At 38.8% G+C, this 21,119-nt stretch overlaps 1 protein-coding gene across 4 annotated transcripts in view; it reads right to left on the bottom strand.

Annotated features, from left to right (window-relative positions):
* Positions 1 to 6,283: 6,283 nt before the first annotated feature.
* efna5b (ephrin-A5b) overlaps positions 6,284 to 21,119 on the bottom strand; it is a 104,995-nt gene continuing 90,159 nt past the window's right edge. For 3 of the 4 annotated variants that reach the window (XM_017468506.3, XM_017468505.3, XM_017468504.3), the window contains exons 4-6: positions 15,671 to 15,736; positions 15,365 to 15,445; positions 6,284 to 9,446 (exon numbers count right to left, since the gene is read on the bottom strand). In XM_017468506.3, coding sequence (XP_017323995.1) covers positions 9,319 to 9,446; positions 15,365 to 15,445; positions 15,671 to 15,736 — 275 coding nt within the window. In that variant the 3' untranslated portion in view covers positions 6,284 to 9,318. The remainder of the gene's footprint in view (positions 9,447 to 15,364; positions 15,446 to 15,670; positions 15,737 to 21,119) is intronic. The other variant, XM_047155564.2, reaches the window with a different exon arrangement.

The following is a 21,119-nucleotide window of genomic DNA, read 5'->3' as shown; positions in this document are numbered from 1 at the left end:
GTAAGAACTCCAGGACTGAAGCTATTGCACAGTTCACTGGGTCTAGCTGGCTTTCCTCACACCACAAAACAAAAAGCCACCACTTGTGTGCATACAATTTCCTCGTGGATGGTGCTCTAGCGTTCAACATTGTCTCTACAACCTCAGTTGTGAGACCAGAATCTATGAGCCTATGCTCCTCAGGGGCCAGACCCACAGTTTCCATAGTTCCGGCCAACCGAAGGTAATAAATCAGCCCTCTGGCATGAGACAGTAGATCGCTGCAGAAGGGATTCTCCCAAAGATTGCCATCTAACAGGGATGTTATCTCTGAGAACCCTATTTGAGCTGGCCAATAAGGTGCTACTAGCAGCAGACGTAGACTGTCTTGGCGAACTCTCACTAGAACCTGTGGGAGCAGAGCGATTGTGGGAAAAGCATACAGATGTGACCTTGGCCACATGTTCAACATGTTAATCATGCAGGAGGAATGAGGGCGAACCACAGCGGGCAATGTGTTGTCTCCTCGGAGGTGAACACATCCACTTCCGCTTGGCCAAACCTCCGCCATATGGACTCCACCACTTGTGGATGAACCCACCAATCCCTGGGCCTCAGCCCTTGCCTCAAGAAGATGTCTGCCCCCGCATTCCAGTTGCCCAGAATGTACATTGCATTCACTGACAAAACTTTCCCTAGATGCACCTGCCTGAACAGGGGGCGTGGACATAATCCTCCCTGGTGGTCAATATATGAGACCACCGCTGTGTTGTCTGTAAACACATGGTGACCTCAACTGAGGAAGAAGGAATTTCAGTGCTAGAAATATGCCCCACAGATGAGGGCCGCTCCAGAGACCATGAGCTGGACAGATAACTAAGGCCATGATCCAACTCGTGAGGGAGGTGTCTGTCAGTACCGTCTTGCACTAAGGAGACACCCCTAGAGTGTGATCCAAGGTTAGAAACCGGGGACACCTCAAATTCTTAGAGCACATAGCCATCACCGCATGACACTGATTTCTCTCAGAGGTTTCATCCTCGGACGAAACCCCCAACTTCTCCGCCACCACTGAAACGGTCTCCTGTGCAATAGGCCTAATGGTGTGATGTTGGCTGCTGCTGCCATAAGCTCCAGTAGTCTCCCATAGAGACTGGGGAGGCTTTATCTTGCTCAATGACCCTACGCATGTTGGGGATAGAAACGCCCTCATTGTAGTAGAATCCTTATAACCTAGGAAAGTTCTCCACAGCACTGGAGAAAGCATACTTTTGTTCAACCTGAGCCCCAAGCTCTTCATGTGGACGAGAACATCTCGATGTTAAATAGCCAGTTCCCTGGATCATGCTAGAATAAACCAGTCATCCAGGTAGTTTAGTACACGGATGCTCTGGAGTCACAATGGAGCCAGAATGACATTCATGCACTTTGTGAAGGTGCGATGGGATAAAGTTAGCCTGAAGGGAAGAACCTGATCTTGGTATGCGTCGCCTCCAACGCAAACCCCAGGAACTTCCTGTGACTGGGTGATATTTCTATGTGGAAATATGCATCATTTAGATCTATCGTCACAAACCAGTCCTCAAACTGAATGTGTGGACGATAAGTTTGGGCATCAGCATATTGAACCTGTATATCTGAAGAGTACAGTTCAGATGAAGCAGATCTAAAATTGGCCTCTATTCTCCTCTATTTTTTGCGGATCAGGAAATAACAGCTGTAAAAACCTCCCTCCCTCCCTCAGGGAACGGGGTACATGTTCTATGGCCCCTTTGTCCAAGAGGGATCTTACTTCCTGCGCTAACGTCGGGCTCTGGTCTGTGCTGACTACTGTGGTGAGCACACCTCTGAACTGGGGGGGGGTCGAGTTCTGAACTGGACCCGGTAACCCTTTTCTACGGTACACAGAACCCATGTAGACACATTTGGCAGTAGTTTCCACGCTGCCAGACGGCTTTTTAGTGACATTAACTCTTCCATATTCTATTGGAGGGAAGGCATCAGATTTTCGTTGCCTTGTGACAGCTCGCTGACCAGAGAACACTGAAAACTTGGGACAGCCTTGGCTAGGGGAGGCCCTACAGTAGCACTGGGGGCTAACTGCCCTAACAACCTCATGTCCCTTGATGCGTCCCTCCACAGCCCCTCAGGACCGCTCCTCTTTGTCTGCTTGGTTTTTATGACCATTCTCAGATCAGGCCTACTACCAGGCCGCGACTGTGGTCACCCAGTTCCCCTGGCTGTCTGCGGGGGTTGGCGGGCTCATTTTAAATGCTGCTCTCAGATTTTAACACATCCTTATGGCTCCTCGGAGTCAGAGAGGAATTGTTATTTATTTATTTTGTGTGTGTGGTTTTTTTTTTTTTTTTTTAGGGGGGGTTGGCTTTCCATAGTGGAAGGAGGATTTACGACGCATGCTCCAAAATCCAGCAGAGAGCCAGCCCCGGAAGACAGAGCAAGAGATAGAGCAGCGCTCGTCTCCGGCTCCTCTTCCAGATCCATATGAGATCCCCAGACCTGAGACAGCCAGCTGCCTCAACGGTGGCCGGCCCAGATCCGCAAGGCTCTGAAACCCAACTCGCTTCGGCTTCCGAGAAAAGAGCGAGTTGCGAGCGGAGCTGCCTAATGTAGGCATTACAATGTGCACAGTCAGACTTCCCGAGGGCTGCCGTGGCATGCTCCACCCCTAGACACTTAACACAAAAAGTGTGCACTCCTCCCCATGATGAAACGGGAGCAAGGTGTAACACACTTCCTGAATTCTCTCACTCATACTTTTCTCTCTTGCTCATTCTTTTTTCACTCTCTTTTTTTAAAGGGATAGAAAAGTCCAGAGCTTTTGAGAACACGCGACGTGCTTAATTGCCGCATCAACTGCTCTTGGCAGGCCTATAAATAGGCATGATTTTACACAATTTTCAGATGCCGGTCGCATGCAAGGGCGCTCCCATAGTGTTATGCTAAACGCAACATGGAGTTCCCTTTGAAAGGGAACATTGCTGCCCTTCTGCTGTTTGCTAAATATCACGTGGACAAGCCAGAAGGCTATTGGAAAAATGTTTTGTGGATGAGAACCTTTTGCTTTTAATGAGAAGCAAATGTTATGTTTGGACAAAGGAAAACACTCCATTCCAGCATAAGAATCTTATCCCATTTGTGAAATATGGTGCTGGTAGCATCATGTTTGGGCCTGTTTTGATGCATCTGGGCTTTCACGACTTGCCATTGATGGAACAATGAATTCTGAATTATACCAGCGTATCCTACAGGAAAATGTCTAGACATCTGTCCGTGAACTGAATCTCTAGAGAAAGTGGGTCATGCAGAGACAATGACCCTAAGCACACAAGTCATTCTAACAAAGAATGGTTAAAGAAGAATAAAGTTAATGTTTTGGAATGGCCAATTCAAAGTCCTGACCTTAATCCAATAGAAATGTTGTGGAAGGACCTGAAGCCAGCAGTTCATGTGAGGAAACTCACCGACATCCCAGAGTTGAAGCTGTTCTGTACTGAGGAATGGGCTAAAATTCCTCCAAACCGATGTGCAGGACTGATCAACAGTTACTGCAAATGTTTAGTTGCAATTATTGCTGCACAAGGGGGTCACAGCCAATATTGAAAGCAAAGGTTCACATACTTTTGCCACTCACAGATGTGTAATATTGGATTATCTTCCTCAATAAATAAATGACAGTATGCAATATTTATACAAGTACAGTATTTTTGTCCCATTTGTTTAATTGGCTTTTCTTCATCTACTTTTAAGATTTGTGTGAAAATCTGATGATGTTTTAGGTCATATTTATGCAGAAATATAGAAAGGGTTCACACAGGCCAGTTAAGCAGCAGAGACTCTTTTTTTAAAAAAAAAAGAATGCAGCTACCTATCTGCAATTTAAGAAAGAGAGAGTGAGAGAGTATATGTGTTTGTGTGTGTGCAAAATTCTTGAGCTTTTGATAGAAATTAAATTGTATCCTTCCTGTCAAATATGATGACTGTCACTACCCTTTTGCTATAAATTGTTTGTATGAGTGTGCTGCTGTACTTGGAAAATTTATTTGAAGATTTATTTGCTTACTTGGTGTATATGATAACTTGACTTTATATAATATATGGATGGGGCTTGATTTATGTCAACAAAAGCAAATAGTGTTCAACATATGCCACACCTTTGCAAATGGTATTGTATATGGAGGATGACCACAAGCATTTAGATAGTATTTAATTAGCCATGCTATCACATAATGCTTAGTTAGTATTTAATTAGTCAAAACACATTTTCTAGATATACTGGCCCAAAAGTGTCCGTATTGCTAAGAAACCCACATGAAAGGCTCTGAAAAGCCAAATTTAATTTCACAGACATTGTAAATTTCACTGTGAACAAAGTTCATTTAACACCCTTGACATTTCTGCATATTTAATACATTGTCCATGTTTTTTATCCATATGAAATGAGTGGATTTATTTTTCCATTACAAAATAGCCTGCTGTCAAATTTTCCAGCAGTGAACTAAATTTTACTATTCATATATGTATACAGTAGGGGAAATAAGTATTGAACGCGTGCACATTTTTTTGAGTAAATATATTTCCAATGAGGCTATTCACATGAAATTTTCACCAGACTCAAGAAACCACTCAAGAAATCCACACATATAAAGAAATCCAAACATTAAAGTCCATAAATGAAGACATGTGTAAGAAAGTGAAATGACACAGGACAAAGTATTGAACACGCTATCGGAAATTTATTTAATACTTACTGGAGAAGCCTTTGTTTGCAATGACAGCTTCAAGACACTTCCTGTATGAAGAAATTAATCAGCCACTGTATTCAGGTGTGGTTTTGGCCCATTCTTCTAAACATATTGTCTTTAAATCTTGTTCAAGTGGATTCAAGTCAGGTGATTGACTGGGCCATTCTAACACCTTGATTTTTTTTTCTCTGACACCAATTGAGTTTCCTTTGTTGTATGCTTTGGATCGTTGTCCTGCTGGAAGGTTCACCCATGTCTCATCTTCATCATCCTGGTGGATGGCTTCAGATTCTTCTCAAGAATCTTCTGGTAAAGGGCTCCATTCATCGTTCCTTCAATTATATGAAGTCTGCCAGTACCATGCGATGAAAAACAGCCCCACACCATGATGCCTCCACCTCCAAACTTCACTACTGGTATAATGTTTTTAGGGTGATGTGCAGTGCCATTTCTTCTCCAAACATGGTGTGTAGTATGACAGCCAAAAAGTTATATTTTGCGCTCATCTGACCAGATAGGCTTATCCAAAAGAGTTGGAGCAAATTTTAAACTACATGCCTTTTCTTTAGTAATGGAGTCTTGCGGGGTGAGCGTGAGCAGTGGTGTGCATTGCCTATTGTTTCCTCTGTGACTATGGCACCTGCTGCCTCCAAGTGTTTCTGGAGCTCTTTCCGAGTCGTCCTGGGCTCTTGGACTACTCTTCTGACCATTCTTCTGACTCCCTGGTCAGAAATATTTCAAGGAGTTCCTGTGAGTGGCCGGTTGATGAAGGAGTGATGCTGCTTCCACTTGTGGATAATGGACCCAATGGTGCTTACTGGCAGATTCAGAAGTTTTGAAATATGCCTGTATCCGATTCCATCAATATGTTTTGTAACAATAAGCGTGCGCAGGTCTTGGGAGAGCTCTTTGCTTTTACCCATCATGAGATGTTTCTTGTGTGACACCTTGGTAAGGAAAAGCCTTTTTTAGACCATCAATTTACTAACCCAGCTGATATTAATTTGCACAGATTGTAGGTATAATTACGGATGGATTTCAGTTGGTTCCTTGCCTTACCTTGGTTTGGAGAACTACTTTTTCTTAGTGTGTTCAATACTTTTTTCCTGTGTCATTCCACTTTATTACACAACTTTATTTATGGACTTTAATGTTATGAATAGTTTATATTTCTTGATTTCTTGAGTTAATACTGATATCTGGTGAAAATTTCATGTGACTAGCCTCATTGGATATATATGTACTGGAAAAAAAAAATTCACACGTTCAACACTAAATTCTCCCACTGTGTATATATGTATATATAATATATACTATTTACATATAATACAACAAATAAGTAGACTTTACCTGTATGCCAACAGCACCAGATTGCTTGATTTAATAGGTTTTGTCCTGCAGTTTGTTTGTTTTTTGTAACGTGTTCAGTAACACTAATAAAGTGACAAGCTTTCTAAAATGAACATATGTTTTTAACCAGTAATCTGGTCTAAATTACTTGTCATTAAAAGCACTAACAAGCATGCAACATAACAACAAAGCAGTGTGTTTTTCCTTTAATCATTATTCATAGTTCCTCAGACACATGTATATACAAATACAGACCTTTTTTTTAAATTTTTATTATTTGTTTCAAAATTCTGTTCCTGTTTGTACAGTTGTGAAAGCTGATCATACACAGCACCAAGAGATGCAAAGGAAAAATGAGAATCACAAAAAAAAAAAAAAAAACAACAACAGGAGCACATGGGCCTCTGATATACAGTATATGTACAAATGAGTTATCCCCAGAATACGAGAAAAAGCGTAAGGGTTGAATAAGCAATAAATCAAATCAGAACAAAGGTGCCAATGACTGGATGGTACAAACACTGGTCTTGGCATTTTAAAGGATTTAAGGACTACGGCAGGAAAGGCCACCTCACTGACAACCAAAAGTGGCTGCATCTCACAAAGAGGGAAAGAAGCATTGTGAGTGTTGAATTATTGTGTAATAACATGATTTCCATGGTTTAAATAAATTATTTTATGAAGGAGAAATTTCCTTATAAGATAAAACAGAAAGCAGACATAACCTTGCTGTATCTCTGTATCCTTGCTGCCAGTCCATAACAGTGCGATATATGGTCATCCTCCAGTCTGCTAGGTAGTGTGGGTAAAACTACTCATCTTGTCATCTGTGCAATGCTCCCATTTCAATGGACAAAGCTTTGAGAGAAGCACATAATTTATGTCATCGTCATACAGAAAAAACAGAGGGGAAAACAAGCAAAAACAACACTTGATCTAACATGTTTTTCATTGTCAAGTTCATGCGCATGCCACATAAGGAAATTGACAAGTCCTTCATGGGAAAAAAAAGCTGTAAAAGAAATGCTTTCAGACAACGAAACCCTAAAAAAAAACAAAAAAACACTGAATCCAGTTACATACAATCCACCACTGCTCTCTGACTGAATCTTGCATTTGATGGTTATGGGAGGAAATACAGGCACGTGAAAGATGAAATGCTCCGGATGCCGGTTGGTTTCCCTCCACAGATCTAAGTTTATGTACTGACTCCATTGGTTTCTGAAGATCATGGTCGTGTCACTTCACTCACTTCAGTTCTTCAGAAATCTTTTTTCACTTTATTAGATATTTTCTTAGAAAAGATTTAACCAAATGAATACCTCCATATCAAACACTATATACAACAGCTTTTGCCTATCAATAATAATAATAATAATAATAATAATAATAATAATAATAATAATAATAACAACAATAATTGTGGTTGGTGATGTATTTTGTGGTTGTTTAATGACATCTTGACTACTTTAGGATACACAGTATCCATGTAATTGCGCCTAAATTCCTGGTTTAAAGTGTGTATAAAGTATGGTAAGCATTATAATCAAGTGTATAAATGGTAGGTATACAAATACTATTGAATTAAAGTTCCAAAGGCTTCCATAGTTTTGGATTTGGACCATGAAATTAAGCACATGTGGTGGCATTTTCCTCCTCTGAATTAGTTTAACACCCCAAGTGGTCTTTCTGCATAAACAGTTACAATTTTAACAGGAATGCACCTCCTCTCCAGCACCCCAGAAAGAAAAATTAGAGGGGAAAATACAGGCCTACTGAGAATTGAAAAAGCAGAAACAATTACAAAATATCAGACCTTTTTAAAAGTTCCCACCATTGTTTATTGTGCCGTGTACTTAATTGCTCATGCCTTCAGTACCACAACTTCTCAGTCTGACCTGTTGCTTGTATTCTCACCCCACACAGAACACTCTGACTGCAAGGTTAAAAAAATTCCCAGTGAAATGTGTCACCTCAGCACTATCCATGCAATTAACCTTCTAGTTTCAATACGACAAATACAGACAGCATAGGCTCTGCATGCCAGTAAATTGAAACCTCATTAAAGAGTCACTTAAATTGAAATAGTTAGAGGTGTAACTGGGCACGCTCTGGTCTTATTCAAGCCTGAGCCTACTTGTTACAGGCCGGAAAAAGCACATTTTATATTTAAGGCTGCCATGCAAAGGCAAAGAGCAGGCTCACAAAGAAATTTGGTGTCATAGTTAATGTTAATGTTGTATAAGAATATGTGGGCACTTTACATGGGTTAATGAACATTTCAATGCAGTTGAAAATAAAATGCTTCTGCAGTCTTACATACATTTTTATCCTAGCTCTCAATCTTATTTGCAAAGCTGAGTGCAAGAGGTGCTAATATTTCCATCCAGAAAATTAGGGGGAAATAACGTCAACCATGTGCAGTCTCTTGTGGTGCTGTATATACAGAGCTGCATACTCAGTCATTATGACCAGGAGTTTCTATGATTTGTTAATGTTGCTATTTTATATCAATAGATAAAAGCCAACAGGAAAAATAGAGTTATTTATGCTGCAGTAGGTTTATCCTACAAAATACAAAAGCACTGTTTTAATGCTGTGGTCTACTAAGATAAGTCCCTTGATTGCAGATAATAAATGTTTTACCTCTCTCTCATTTCCATTTCAACCTTATGTCAATTAACATACATACACAGCCTTTTTCCGCTTGGAGCCCAATCTCCAGACTTCCAGCCATCTGGACATACACAGTTTTAGTCAAATTTAGATTTTGACAATCTGTTGATCCTTGCAAATTTTTATGGGGTAGGGAAAAAAAAGCCAACAGGAACAGACAGACAATTAGACTTTCAATGTCTCATAAATCTGTGCCAGGGAACACCCTTTATGTAGACATTTATACATATTTATTTTAATTAAAAACCACTTAAAACCACAGTTTTTTAAACTTGGCTGCTTGGCATGGATCCCAAGTGATGTTACAACTTGATTGAGTTCTCCGCTGATTTTCTAAAGGCCAAATTAGCTTTCTCCCTCACTACTAATCAATATTTTCTTCTTGATAAAGGACCACTTAAATATTTGGGAAAAGGGCCAAATGTAGTTCTCCTGCAGAGTCTCAGAGGAATCCTGTGGCCTGGAGACCTTGCCTATACAAGCCTTGTGGCTGCTTGGGCAAGGAGCAGTGGGGGCTGCTGGGACTTGTCTGCAGGTAGGACATATAGGGCTATAAGGAGAGAAGTGCAGAGATGCAGAACAACAAGAAAGCTATCAGTGCACGTGCCATCAGGGGCTGATGCCCTGAATTAGCTGTATCACTCCGAGATGGTTCAGCTGATTCGTGACTGGTGTCATCTGGAAAGGAGATGGAGAAAAGTACTTAGCTCCATGGCAGAATAAAACAATAAAATAGTAAAACATGGTGTAGAATTTGCTGCAGTTAAGACATTTGGATCTTTCCTATTCATTGTTGCATTTTATACACTAGCGACTTAGGAGTGAATGTCCCACTGACTTTTTCTTTTTACAGCTGCATAATTGCAAAATGTATTTGAAATACCCAATCTAGCTAATATTCATCTCAGTTATTTACAGTGCAGGGGAAAAAATACAACACCAATTCCTAAAAAGCTGGGACACTGTAAAATGTAAATAAATGTAAATAACTGAGGAAATGTACCATTTTAAGGAAAAAAATAGGGTAATTTTGAATTTGATCACCACAACATGTCTCAAAAAGGTTGGGATGGGGGCAACAAAAGGCTGGAAAAGTAAGTGTTACTATAAAGAAACAGTTGGAGGTTAATTGGCAACAGGTCAGTAACTTTTTTGGAATTGGGGTTGCATTCAAACACATCATTTTAAATGCATCCAGGGAATATATCCACTTGAAATTTATACATATAATGTATTTTGACTTTGTTTTTATAAATATGAACAAAAAGTACAGTACGTATTCATAAGATCATAAGCTCAATTCATAAGCACGAAGCCACTGACCGCAATGGGGAATGCCTTTGCTGCCAACAAGTCTATTCCTTCTTGGTACTAATTTTTATGTCTCAAATAATATTAATAATAAGAAGAACTCCTCAGATTTATATAGCACTTTACTAGGCACTCAAAGCACTTTACATTGTATAGGGGGAAATCTCCTCAACCACCACCAGTGTGTAGCATCCACCTGGATGATGCGATGGCAGACATAGTGCATCAGAACGCCCACCACACTCTAGCTATTGGAGATTTAGAGATCTAGAGAGATGTAATCAATTCAGGAATGGAGATTATTAGGGGTCATGATAGAGAACGGCCAATGGGGGAATTTCACCAGGACACCGGGGTTATACCCCTACTCTTTACAAGAAGGATTTTTAACGACCACAGAGAGTCAGGACATGAGTTTAAGGTCTCTTCCAAAAGGCAGTTCGGTATAGTGTCCCCATCTCTATATTGGGCCATTAGGACCCACACAGACCACAATATAGTGTCCCTGTCTCTATACTGAGGCATTAGGACCCACACAGACCACATGGTGAGCACCCACTGCTGGCCTCCCTAATACCACTTCCAATAGCAACCTTAATTTTCCCCAGAAGGTCTCCCATCCAGGTATTGGCCAGGCTCAACCTTGTTTAGCTTCAGTGGGAAACCAGGAAAGAGCTGCAGGGTGATATGGCTCTGGCAAATACCCTTAAAATATACTTTGACCATGTGTGGATCAATGCCAAAGTGTAATCCCTTCATCTGGTGGGAGCAAGGATAAGTCTACGGAAGCACAGACACATGGAAACATCACACCACCTGGAAACATAATTCCTCCACCACCTAGTGGCAGAGGCATAAAATATAAATGTGTCCGAATACATTTTTCCCCTATAAATAATGTTAATTAACAAATAATTGTTTATGTTTGTGAATACATAATTTTTGCTCATGTTTATAAGTACAGATTCAAAATACATTATTTGTGTAAACTTGAACTGGATATACACTGGAAGTATTTTAAATAACAACAACAAAAAAAGAATCTGAATCTTTTCCCCCCATCACTATAAATACAAACAATATTAAGACTTTTAAAAAACCCAATAGTGCTTATGTATTCTCCAGTTAGCAGGTGTATATACAAGTATGAATGCAAGTAATACTAAATTCACCATTTTATATTTAAGTGGTGGTCTGGGAAATCCCGTCTGAGCCACAGAATTCTGAATTTTAACCAACAGTCAAAAATAGCACAAAAAGAGGGGTTTGGGGGTTTCTCTTTGATCCCTTTCTTAAAGTACATTTGATATTTACATCCATGTATATCACTTATTTCATTTTTGTGTTTTTATTTACTTTCTCACCTTGCCTGGGTTATCTTAGGTAAGGAACCAGTTTAACCAGCCTGTTTAAACATGCTGAATACCATTCTATCTAAGAACTTTCCTCAAGTAGTGAATTTTATGGTCTGATAAAGTTTTGTGGTTAATAGCTTGCCAAAATTAATTCTTTGATTTTATATCAATAGCCTGTAATGCATCTGCACTGTCACATAAGTGGCGGCTGTGGCTCAGGTGGTAGAGCAGGTTGTCCACTAATCGTAGAGTTGGAGGTTCGATTCCCATCCTACATGACTCCACATGCCGAAGTGTCTCAAGACACTGAACCCCAAGTTGCTCCTGATGGCAAGTTAGTGCCTTGTATGGCAGCTCTGCTACCGTGAATGTGTGAATGAGACCCAGTGTAGTGCGCTATATAAGTGCCCCATTTACATAAACTTCTAGCCAGAGCAGAGCACTCATGTCATCCAGATGACAACGGACAAAGGTTTTAATGCTTTGAATCATCTAATAAAAACATGGAAATTATTTAACAGAACATAACCGAGGGATTACTTCTCCACTGAAAGAGTGATGATGAAGCTCTTGTTTAAATAACTGAAGTGAATTTTACCACAGGAAATAGAGACTGAAATGGATAATAAACAAAGTGATAACTACTTTCCCATTGTAAATGTAAAAATTTTTGATACTGTCATTATTGAATAAGTAGATTAGGTTACAATTGTAGAGGCTGACAGGGCATTTTCCATAACCTCAGGATAAAATTAAATCAGGCTAAGATAACTGATGTTTTATCATTTAAACATAATGCTTAATGTTAAGGTTAAGGTTGTTTGACCTGTATATATAAAATAAGGGATATTATTAATAAAACTACACGATTTGGGATTCTTGCCCTCTCTGGTAGAAAAATGGTGTCGGGGTATACTATTTAGTATGTTAAGTTTCTGACTCATATCTTGACTCGTGATTGCTCAGTATTACCACTGTTATTAGATTAAAATAACTAGCTCTTAATGTGACTGTCTGATTAAGCAGCAGTGTCTGTGCACTGCTGAAACTGCAATGTACCACAGTGTATTTATTCTTATTACCTAAGTGCATATGCTTAGGTTTTTAGTTTTGAAATCATGATTTTAGCACTGTTCATCTTTTAGTAAAAAAAATAACATAAGGAGAACATAAGGGTTATAATTTGGTTATTACATGTTCTGTATGATGTTCTTCAGCTCATGGGGAATTGGTAAAAAACATTTTTATCAAAGCCTGTGATGTTTCAAAAAAGCAGGAGGAGCAGACTTGAGGAGCAGTGCTCCATAAGGAAATCTGAGAAGGCAACAGGTGTAGAACACAGAGACAAATATGTTATTGCAGATGGAGAAGTTTGCTGGCTGGTTCACTTGGGAGAGCATCAGACAGGCAGAGAGTGCATGCAACCAGCTCCTCCACACACTCCCTAGGTATCTAGACTAATAAATCAATGGCTCCATGCTGACACACAAAAATGGGATGTGAGCATGATTTGGGCAAATGTGCACTCCCTGTTCAGCTTGCAAGTTACACCACTGTCATCAATCAAAGTGGTGGTAATAACCAGACTTCAGTATATAACTGTTTATATTTACACACACTGAGTGCTTAAACTGAGTCACTAACTGCAAAGGAAAAAGATGAGAAAATGACAACATTATATATATATATATATATATATATATATATATATATATATATATATATATATATATTATATATCTCACAAACGTGAGTACACCCCTCACATTTTTGTAAATATTTGATTGTATCTTTTAATGTGACAACAGGGAAGAAATGACACTTTGCTACAATGTAAAGTAGTGAGTGTACAGCTTGTGTAACAGTGTAAATTTGCTGTCCCCTCAAAATAACTCAACACCCAGCCATTAATGTCTAAACCGCTGGTAACAAAAGTGAGTACACTCCTAAGTGAAAATGTCCAAATTGGGCCCAAAGTGTCAATATTTTGTGTGGCCACCATTATTTTCCAGCACTGCCTTAACCCTCTTGGGCATGGAGTTCACCAGAGCTTCACAGGTTGCCACTGGAGTCCTCTTCCACTCCTCCATGACGACATCACGGAGCTGGTAGATGTTGGAGACCTTGTGCTCCTCCACCTTCTGTTTGAGGATGCCCCACAGATGCTCAATAGGGTTTAGGTCTGGAGACATGCTTGGCCAGTCCATCACCTTCACCCTCATCTTCTTTAGCAAGGCAGTCGTCGTCTTGGAGGTGTGTTTGGGGTCGTTATCATGCTGGAAAACTGCCCTGCGGCCCAGTCTCTGAAGGGAGGGGATCATGCTCTGCTTAAGTATGTCACAGTACATGTTGGCATTCATGGTTCCCTCAATGAACTGTAGCTCCCCAGTGCCAGCAACACTCATGCAGCCCCAGACCATGACACTCCCACCACCATGCTTGACTGTAGGCAAGACACACTTCTCTTTGTACTCCTCACCTGGTTGCCGCCACACACGCTTGATACCATCTGAACCAAATAAGTTTATCTTGGTCTCATCAGACCACAGGACATGGTTCCATGTCCTTAGTCTGCTTGTCTTCAGCAAACTGTTTGCGGGCTTTCTTGTGCATCATCTTTAGAAGAGGCTTCTTTCTGGGACGACAGCCATGCAGACCAATTTGATTCAATGTGCGGTGTATGATCTGAGCCCTGACAGGCTGACCCCCCACCCCTTCAACCTCTGCAGCAATGCTGGCAGCACTCATATGTCTATTTCCCAAAGACAACCTCTGGATATGACGCTGAGCACGTGCACTCAACTTCTATGGTCGACCATGGCGAGGCCTGTTCTGATTGGAACCTCTCCTGTTAAGCCGCTGCATGGTCTTGGCCAGCTCAGTGTCAGGGTCCTGGCAATCTTCTTATAGCCTAGGCCAGGGGTTCCCAAACATTTCCATGGCAAGGTCCCCCAAATGGCATAAACATTTGACCGAGGCCCCCCTTTGCAAGATGTCTTTAAAACACATTAAAAATACAGACTTCTGAATATATCTTCCTTTTTTATTAATAATTACATCTTACATCTTTACATTACATTACATTAGGAATTGATTGGATGTGTGTATGGTTGTCTGAGAGTGAAAAAGAGGAAACATACTAGTGGGAAAGATGGGCTTGGTGACTCCGACCAAATTGTTGAGGCCCCCCAGGCACCCCCTGGCGGCCCCCACTTTGAAACCCACTGGCCTAGGCCATCTTTATGTAGAGCAACAATTCTTTTTTTCAGATCCTCAGAGAGTTCTTTGACATGAGGTGCCATGTTGAACTTCCAGTGACCAGTATGAGGGAGTGTGAGAGCGATGACACCAAATTTAACACACCTGCTCCCCATTCACACCTGAGACCTTGTAGCACTAACATGTCACATGACACTGGGGAGGGAAAATGGCTATTTGGGCCCAATTTGGACATTTTCACTTAGGGGTGTACTCACTTTTGTTGCCAGCGGTTTAGACATTAATGGCTGTGTGTTGAGTTATTTTGAGTTCAGTGTTGTCACACGAAAAGATATAACCAAATATATATATATACACACACACATATATATACATATATATACATATATATGTATGTATGTATGTTTATAGTTACATGTAATCTGTATGATCAGCTGCTCAGTGTTTTCAGTTTATTTGCAGGTAAACACAAAACTTGACTTTTTTTGATGTTATTGACAAACATTATTGACATAAAATCAGTTACAGGCATTTTAGCTTATCAAGTAATATACCATCAAATCAGCAACGGGGCCCCACATGCAGTGCACTGAAATGTGAAAACATGCTCTTTTTAAAAAAAGGGACAGAGCACAGATACAAGGACAAGGACAGAGAACAGAAAGAAAATCCAAGAAAGAGAAACAGAAAGAGAATCCAAGCCATACTAACCTCTTGGTTCTAATGAATTGTCTACTTTGTCATTAACATCAAACACTCGGTCATGAACACCTATGGTTTTCACACAGCTGTCTAGAAAACAGAAGAGGTAAGAAAAATATTATAAGCCAAACATGTTAGTGACCCCAAGATGTCTCTCCCAGTCCACCAAAGAAAAACACAGAGATGCAAGCCACTGCCATTATGTAACCTTAAAAAAAAGTAATACTCTAACCTTAAATGACCAGTATGCTACGAAAAATCGGGGAAAGCAGCTGTCATAAATACATTTAGTGAATAATACATTGTGTAACTTACTTGCTGGTCTGACAAAAACTTTCAGCTTAAGACAACCTTTTCTTCCACTCTCTGTAACCATGGATGCTGCAATACAGAAAACAAATACAATTTCCATTAAATTCAGTTGAATTCTGGTCAAATCAGTTCTCTAGTCTAAAACAAATATAGTTCCGTTCCGTTTAGTTGAATTCAGAGCAATGATTGTGACACAGTTTAAATGTAGAACACAATTTACCCAGCATCATAAACATCTTGTGATGTGCTAGAAGCTTATTAACTGCTTAGTTAGGCTTATTGAAGCTCAGCAAGATCAGAATAATCTTGTTGTATTTTTTAGTTTGTAGCTGTGAGATTTTATCATACAAATATGAAAATTCATGAACTATAGTCTTGGCTTTTCGCTGTGCCCATGTGTAAGTGATGAGCATTATAAAAATGTTTTAATTATATGAAAGAACTTGAATTGCCTAAATTATTTCAATACTAGGTATAGATCATAATTTTCTCAATTTTAGTGAACTCTCATAAGTCTCATTCATTTCACAGTTTTTTTTCTTAATGTAAAGTAATGAAAAACTATTCACTAATACCACATGTAAACTACTACATTAAACTAGTGTATATAAAATGGCCACTTTAATTTCTGGGAAATTCTCACAGGAGCCATGCCTAGTGGTAAGAAGCTACTTATGAAAATGACAGAGGCTTTAAACAGCAATAACATCTCAATTCAAGAAATAAGCAATATCACATTTAAACAATGACAACTTAAAATAGAATAAGATAGAAGGCAGAGTTCTTATGGTGCAAACATTGGCTCAATCCTCATTGACAGGTCTCTGAGAGCACCTGAAAAAGAAAGTGTGAATGGGATATCCGTTTTCCCTCTCTTAATCTTTAGCAACAACCAGACCATCCCACAGGCCATCCCTCGCTCCTTTGAGCATAGTCTGTAGTCTCATTCAGGAAATTGACCCTTTCCTCTGGAATCTGAAGGGCGTGTAGTTTGGGCGCCTGCTAGTGAAAAAATAGGATATAATCCTGTCATTTGTGATCTACCACTAGTATTGGTGTTTCACCTTATCTCACGGAAGGGGGGTCCTAAGCAAAGTAAAATACTACTACTACTACTACTACTACTAATAATAATAATAATAATATAGTCATATGTAATAAACTATATTATGTATAATACATTAAATATAAATATATTTAATATATTATATTATATATGTATTAAAAGAATATGCAGAGTGTCCCAAAAGTCTCCATACGTATGTTTGGCAAAATACATATGTTTAGCAAAATGTCTTTCAAATATATATTCTTTTCACATAGCCTTTAAGAATGCATTTGATGAAAGAAGAACGTATAGAAAACATTCTCATGGCTTTTGCAAGCTTGCTATGGACTTTAACAGGAAACATGGCAAGCACATCACACAAAACACTAAAGCCAAACTTAATAACTAATTCAAAAAGACTGGAAGTGTTTTGGACGTGGAAGTGTTTTGGACCAACCGAGAAGTGGATGCCCATGAACATCCACTGACAAAGGCACAACCGACATGCTGCTGGCAAACATAGTCCCCTATATATGGAGACTTTTGGGACACGCTGTATTATTATTACTTAACATAGCCCCGATTGCACCTCGAATTAGAGTGGAATCGTTGTTCATTATAGTTTACGTTAATACTTCCAGTAACTTCAAAATGTCAACTTCCTATATTTAACAAAAACATCTAAAATGTTAAATGCCTCTTCTCATTGACTTCAAGCAAGAAAAATACAGAGAAGTGTTCCAAACATTTCTGGTCCCTGTGCAAATGCAGTCTTAATTGGTCCCACCACAAATCCATGCTAGCATGTCGAAAAAGTGTAAGAACACAAAATGATGTATTCTCAGTAAAAAGAAAGCAAATAATCAGATTCCCAGAGCTCAACCCCATTTACATCTAGTCCACGAAGACCACAGTAACAAGCATCCAGTGGGAGGTTTGGGATGCAAGAGGTAAAAGCATGGTAATTACTATGACCTTTTATTTAGCATTATGAATAGAACATTAAAAATGCAGCTAGCAGCTACAAGAGTCCAGCCTGATAGCATCTTTAAAAATTGAGATCATTTTCTCTTCTTGTGTCCCTGTTTAACCCCTTCTGTTTTTCTGAATCATTCTGTGGTTGAAAAAGAAAGAAATAGTAGAGCATGTGTGAGAAAGAGAGAAAAACTTATAGGTTATAGGCATGGGTTTATTTTAGATTGCAGGTTATGACAGAAAATGCTCACATGATATTATGCTCACAGCTTATAGACAAAGTGATAGAGTGAGAGAGAGACAGAATCACACCAAGACCAGAAGAAATAGTTAGAAAGACAAATTAATGACATCTGGCCCTTTTTTCCAACATTTTCTCTTGCTGTCTTTCTTTTCCTCTCAGTCCTAGTGAAGCAGTGGTGAAGCTATGCAGGGCCTGAGCCCACCTATTTGGAGGCCTGGCCCTTCCAAAAAAGTGCTCTCATTGCTACACCACAGTCTTGTTAACATTATTAACAACAACAACAACAAAAACTTTTTCGTTTGGTTGGAGCTACCACTTTAAAAAACTGCACTGTGTGACGTTGCTCAGCAACTAGTGTAAACTTTTTTGTGTTGTGCAGCCTTATAGCAGGGTAGTTCATTATTAAAGCGTTTACATTCACTGAAACACATGCCATAGATGCCTTTTCTCACTGCCACCCATAAACAGTAATCAGAGGATATAAAACATGAAATGTATTTCAGTTACTGTTAACACTGGAATGTGTGGAGTGGAGATCGGACTCAGTCGAAGAACAGAACTGCAGTTCATTGTGGAGCGCACAATGCAGTGCTAAAACAACATATTTTTTTACTTTAATAAAAATGCTTAATAAACATATAGTTATATTCTGTACACACTCTCTTTCATCATATGTATTAGAGTTAACTTTTTATCAGTAAAAATCTGAATGCTGTAGTCATGGGTGTGAAAGAAATGATTAAATAAAAAATCTCATGAGGTGTTGGGCCATTTTAGCTCTCTGCTAAAATCCCCTGAATCACTTGAATAAAATCATTTTAAATGTCAATGCAACCAAGCATTATTTTGACAGACTGTTGTAATGGTTCTCCTAATAGATTAAAAAGAAATCTAAGCTAAAACAGTTTGTGTGATTTCTTCTGAAACAAACAGAAACCCTCCTAGTCTCTGACTGCTTATGTAACTACGACACTTCATAAGCAGAGTCTGCACATTTTCACAATTCCTGACCCATTGTTGCATATGTTCAGCACTATTTCTTTCATTGAACAACTAATTTTTCTAGCCTAATGTTAAAATGTTGTTGAAAGGTAGGGCAACCTTTTTTTTAATGTTGTGTCTGCTTTGATTGTGAAAGCTGCTCAAAACGCTTGATTTAATTTCACATGGACTAGCTGTGTGGCTATAGCATTTTCTGTAATTGCAACTGGTATTTCACTGAAATTAAATTGTACTTGGCTTACTGAAATGTCAAAAGTACTTATAAACACAGCAGTACAAACATCTCTAATTTTATCAGCCTATTTTCTACAACCAGTTCTTTTTAATTTTGTGATTTTCTATTTAGTGGGATGTGCTCAGCTGCTTGATTTATTTGATATGTAATGTTAGGTACTGCTCAGTGCATTCTGTAACAGATCTTTTGTTGTATTGCGTATAGATTTGCAAAGTTCCTGAAATGTGTGTTTTGTATTTGCTGTACCTGTGGCAACAGCTTTTATGTGTGTGTGTGTGTGTGTGTGTGTGTGTGTGTGTGTTACCGGTAAATGAACAAACCTCTTGTGATAGTCTTGTGATAGAACTTATCTGAAACCATTTAAGTTCTTTTTTTTTCATTTAAGTTCAAAAAGTACTGATACACACAGACATAGACAATCCTTTAGTTCAACTAGAGAATGGACGCTACAATTAAAAACTGAACGCGTTAAATAATTTAGAAATAGGGCAGGGGCTCGAGCCTGAGGGAAAAAAAAAGAGGAAAAAGCACTAACAAAGCACCAACACCCCCTTTCACAACTCTGCAGACAGGGTTACCATCTTCTATTAAGTTTCGCTCTGCATTTTTATAAAATCCAAAATATGGCCAGATTTCAGATTCGCTTCAGACTCATGCTGGGAGTGTGTGGACAACAATTACTACGAGTTTTATAAATCAAGATAATCGCGCAGGGTTTTAAATAGAGATGCACTGATACTAAATTTCTCAGCCGATACGGATGACCGATTATTCAGATTCATATCAGCTGATACGATAACCAATACCGATAGTTCTTCCTTTTATGCCTTCTTTTAAATTATTAAATTATTATTATTAAAAATAATTAATTCCACAATTCTGAAGGAAATACAAATAAAAACTTTATTCTCTCCATTTCAACAAGTTGTTTCACAGTAACTGGTCTCGTAAACAGAAAACACATTACTCTAATTAACATTAACACATTAACGAAATTCTGAAGGTTAAAGTAAGATTTCTTAACCTATTGAATGTTATTAATTCATATTAACATTGACTGAATTCTAAAAAACCTCCTGTTAGTCTTCATATTCACTCACCACAAACAAAAGCATTTCTACTTCATCATTGAACATCAAACTGGTAATATATAATATAAACTTTTATATATATATTAACATTAAATGGATATGAAATACACTACAAATATATTTTTCAGTGCAATATATACTTTTTTGTCGACTCATCTTCATTTAAATTTTTCAACAGTGTACTGGTGCCTTAATTCAGTGCGAGCACCTCATATCTCCAAAAACAATGGCATTAAAAGAAATACTATCTTTGATAATATCTGTTATATTATGTTTAACATTATTTGTATTGTCTGCTCGATGGTGCTGTTGGTCTTGGATGGAGCCAAAGTATTTTTCATTCAGATTAATGTTATAGCAGCAGGAATAAATTCAAAATAATGTTAAAGTATCATTGTGTCAGCATGAAGTAATTCTCCAAAATTCTCGTCATTGAGTCATTGACTCACTGACAATGATCATTTGTGGAAAACTACAAAAATGAACTTAAAATCTGCCATTGATCCAAATGCGTTGAAATATTGTATCTGTGGGAAACATTTCTCTACCATGTCAATTTTGAAGTAATATTTAATATTATTATTATCCATCCATCCATCCATCCATCCATCTTCTATACCGCTTAATCCTTTTCAGGGTCACAGGGAAACCTGGAGCCTATCCCAGGGTGCATCGGGCACACATGGCAGGGTACACCCTGGACAGGGTTTATTATTAATATTATTATTATTACTAGTAGTAGTAGTAGTTGTTGTTGTTGTTGTTGTTGTTTTTATAGTAAAAAAATACAACAAGGCAAACGTTTTTAAAAAACAAGGCAAACTTTTCTAACCCGATCACTCCTTGATTTACAGGTA

The sequence above is a fragment of the Ictalurus punctatus genome, chromosome 5 (genome assembly GCF_001660625.3).
Source record: "Ictalurus punctatus breed USDA103 chromosome 5, Coco_2.0, whole genome shotgun sequence".
Taxonomy (NCBI): domain Eukaryota; kingdom Metazoa; phylum Chordata; class Actinopteri; order Siluriformes; family Ictaluridae; genus Ictalurus; species Ictalurus punctatus.
This window is presented reverse-complemented; position numbering and strand designations above follow the sequence as displayed.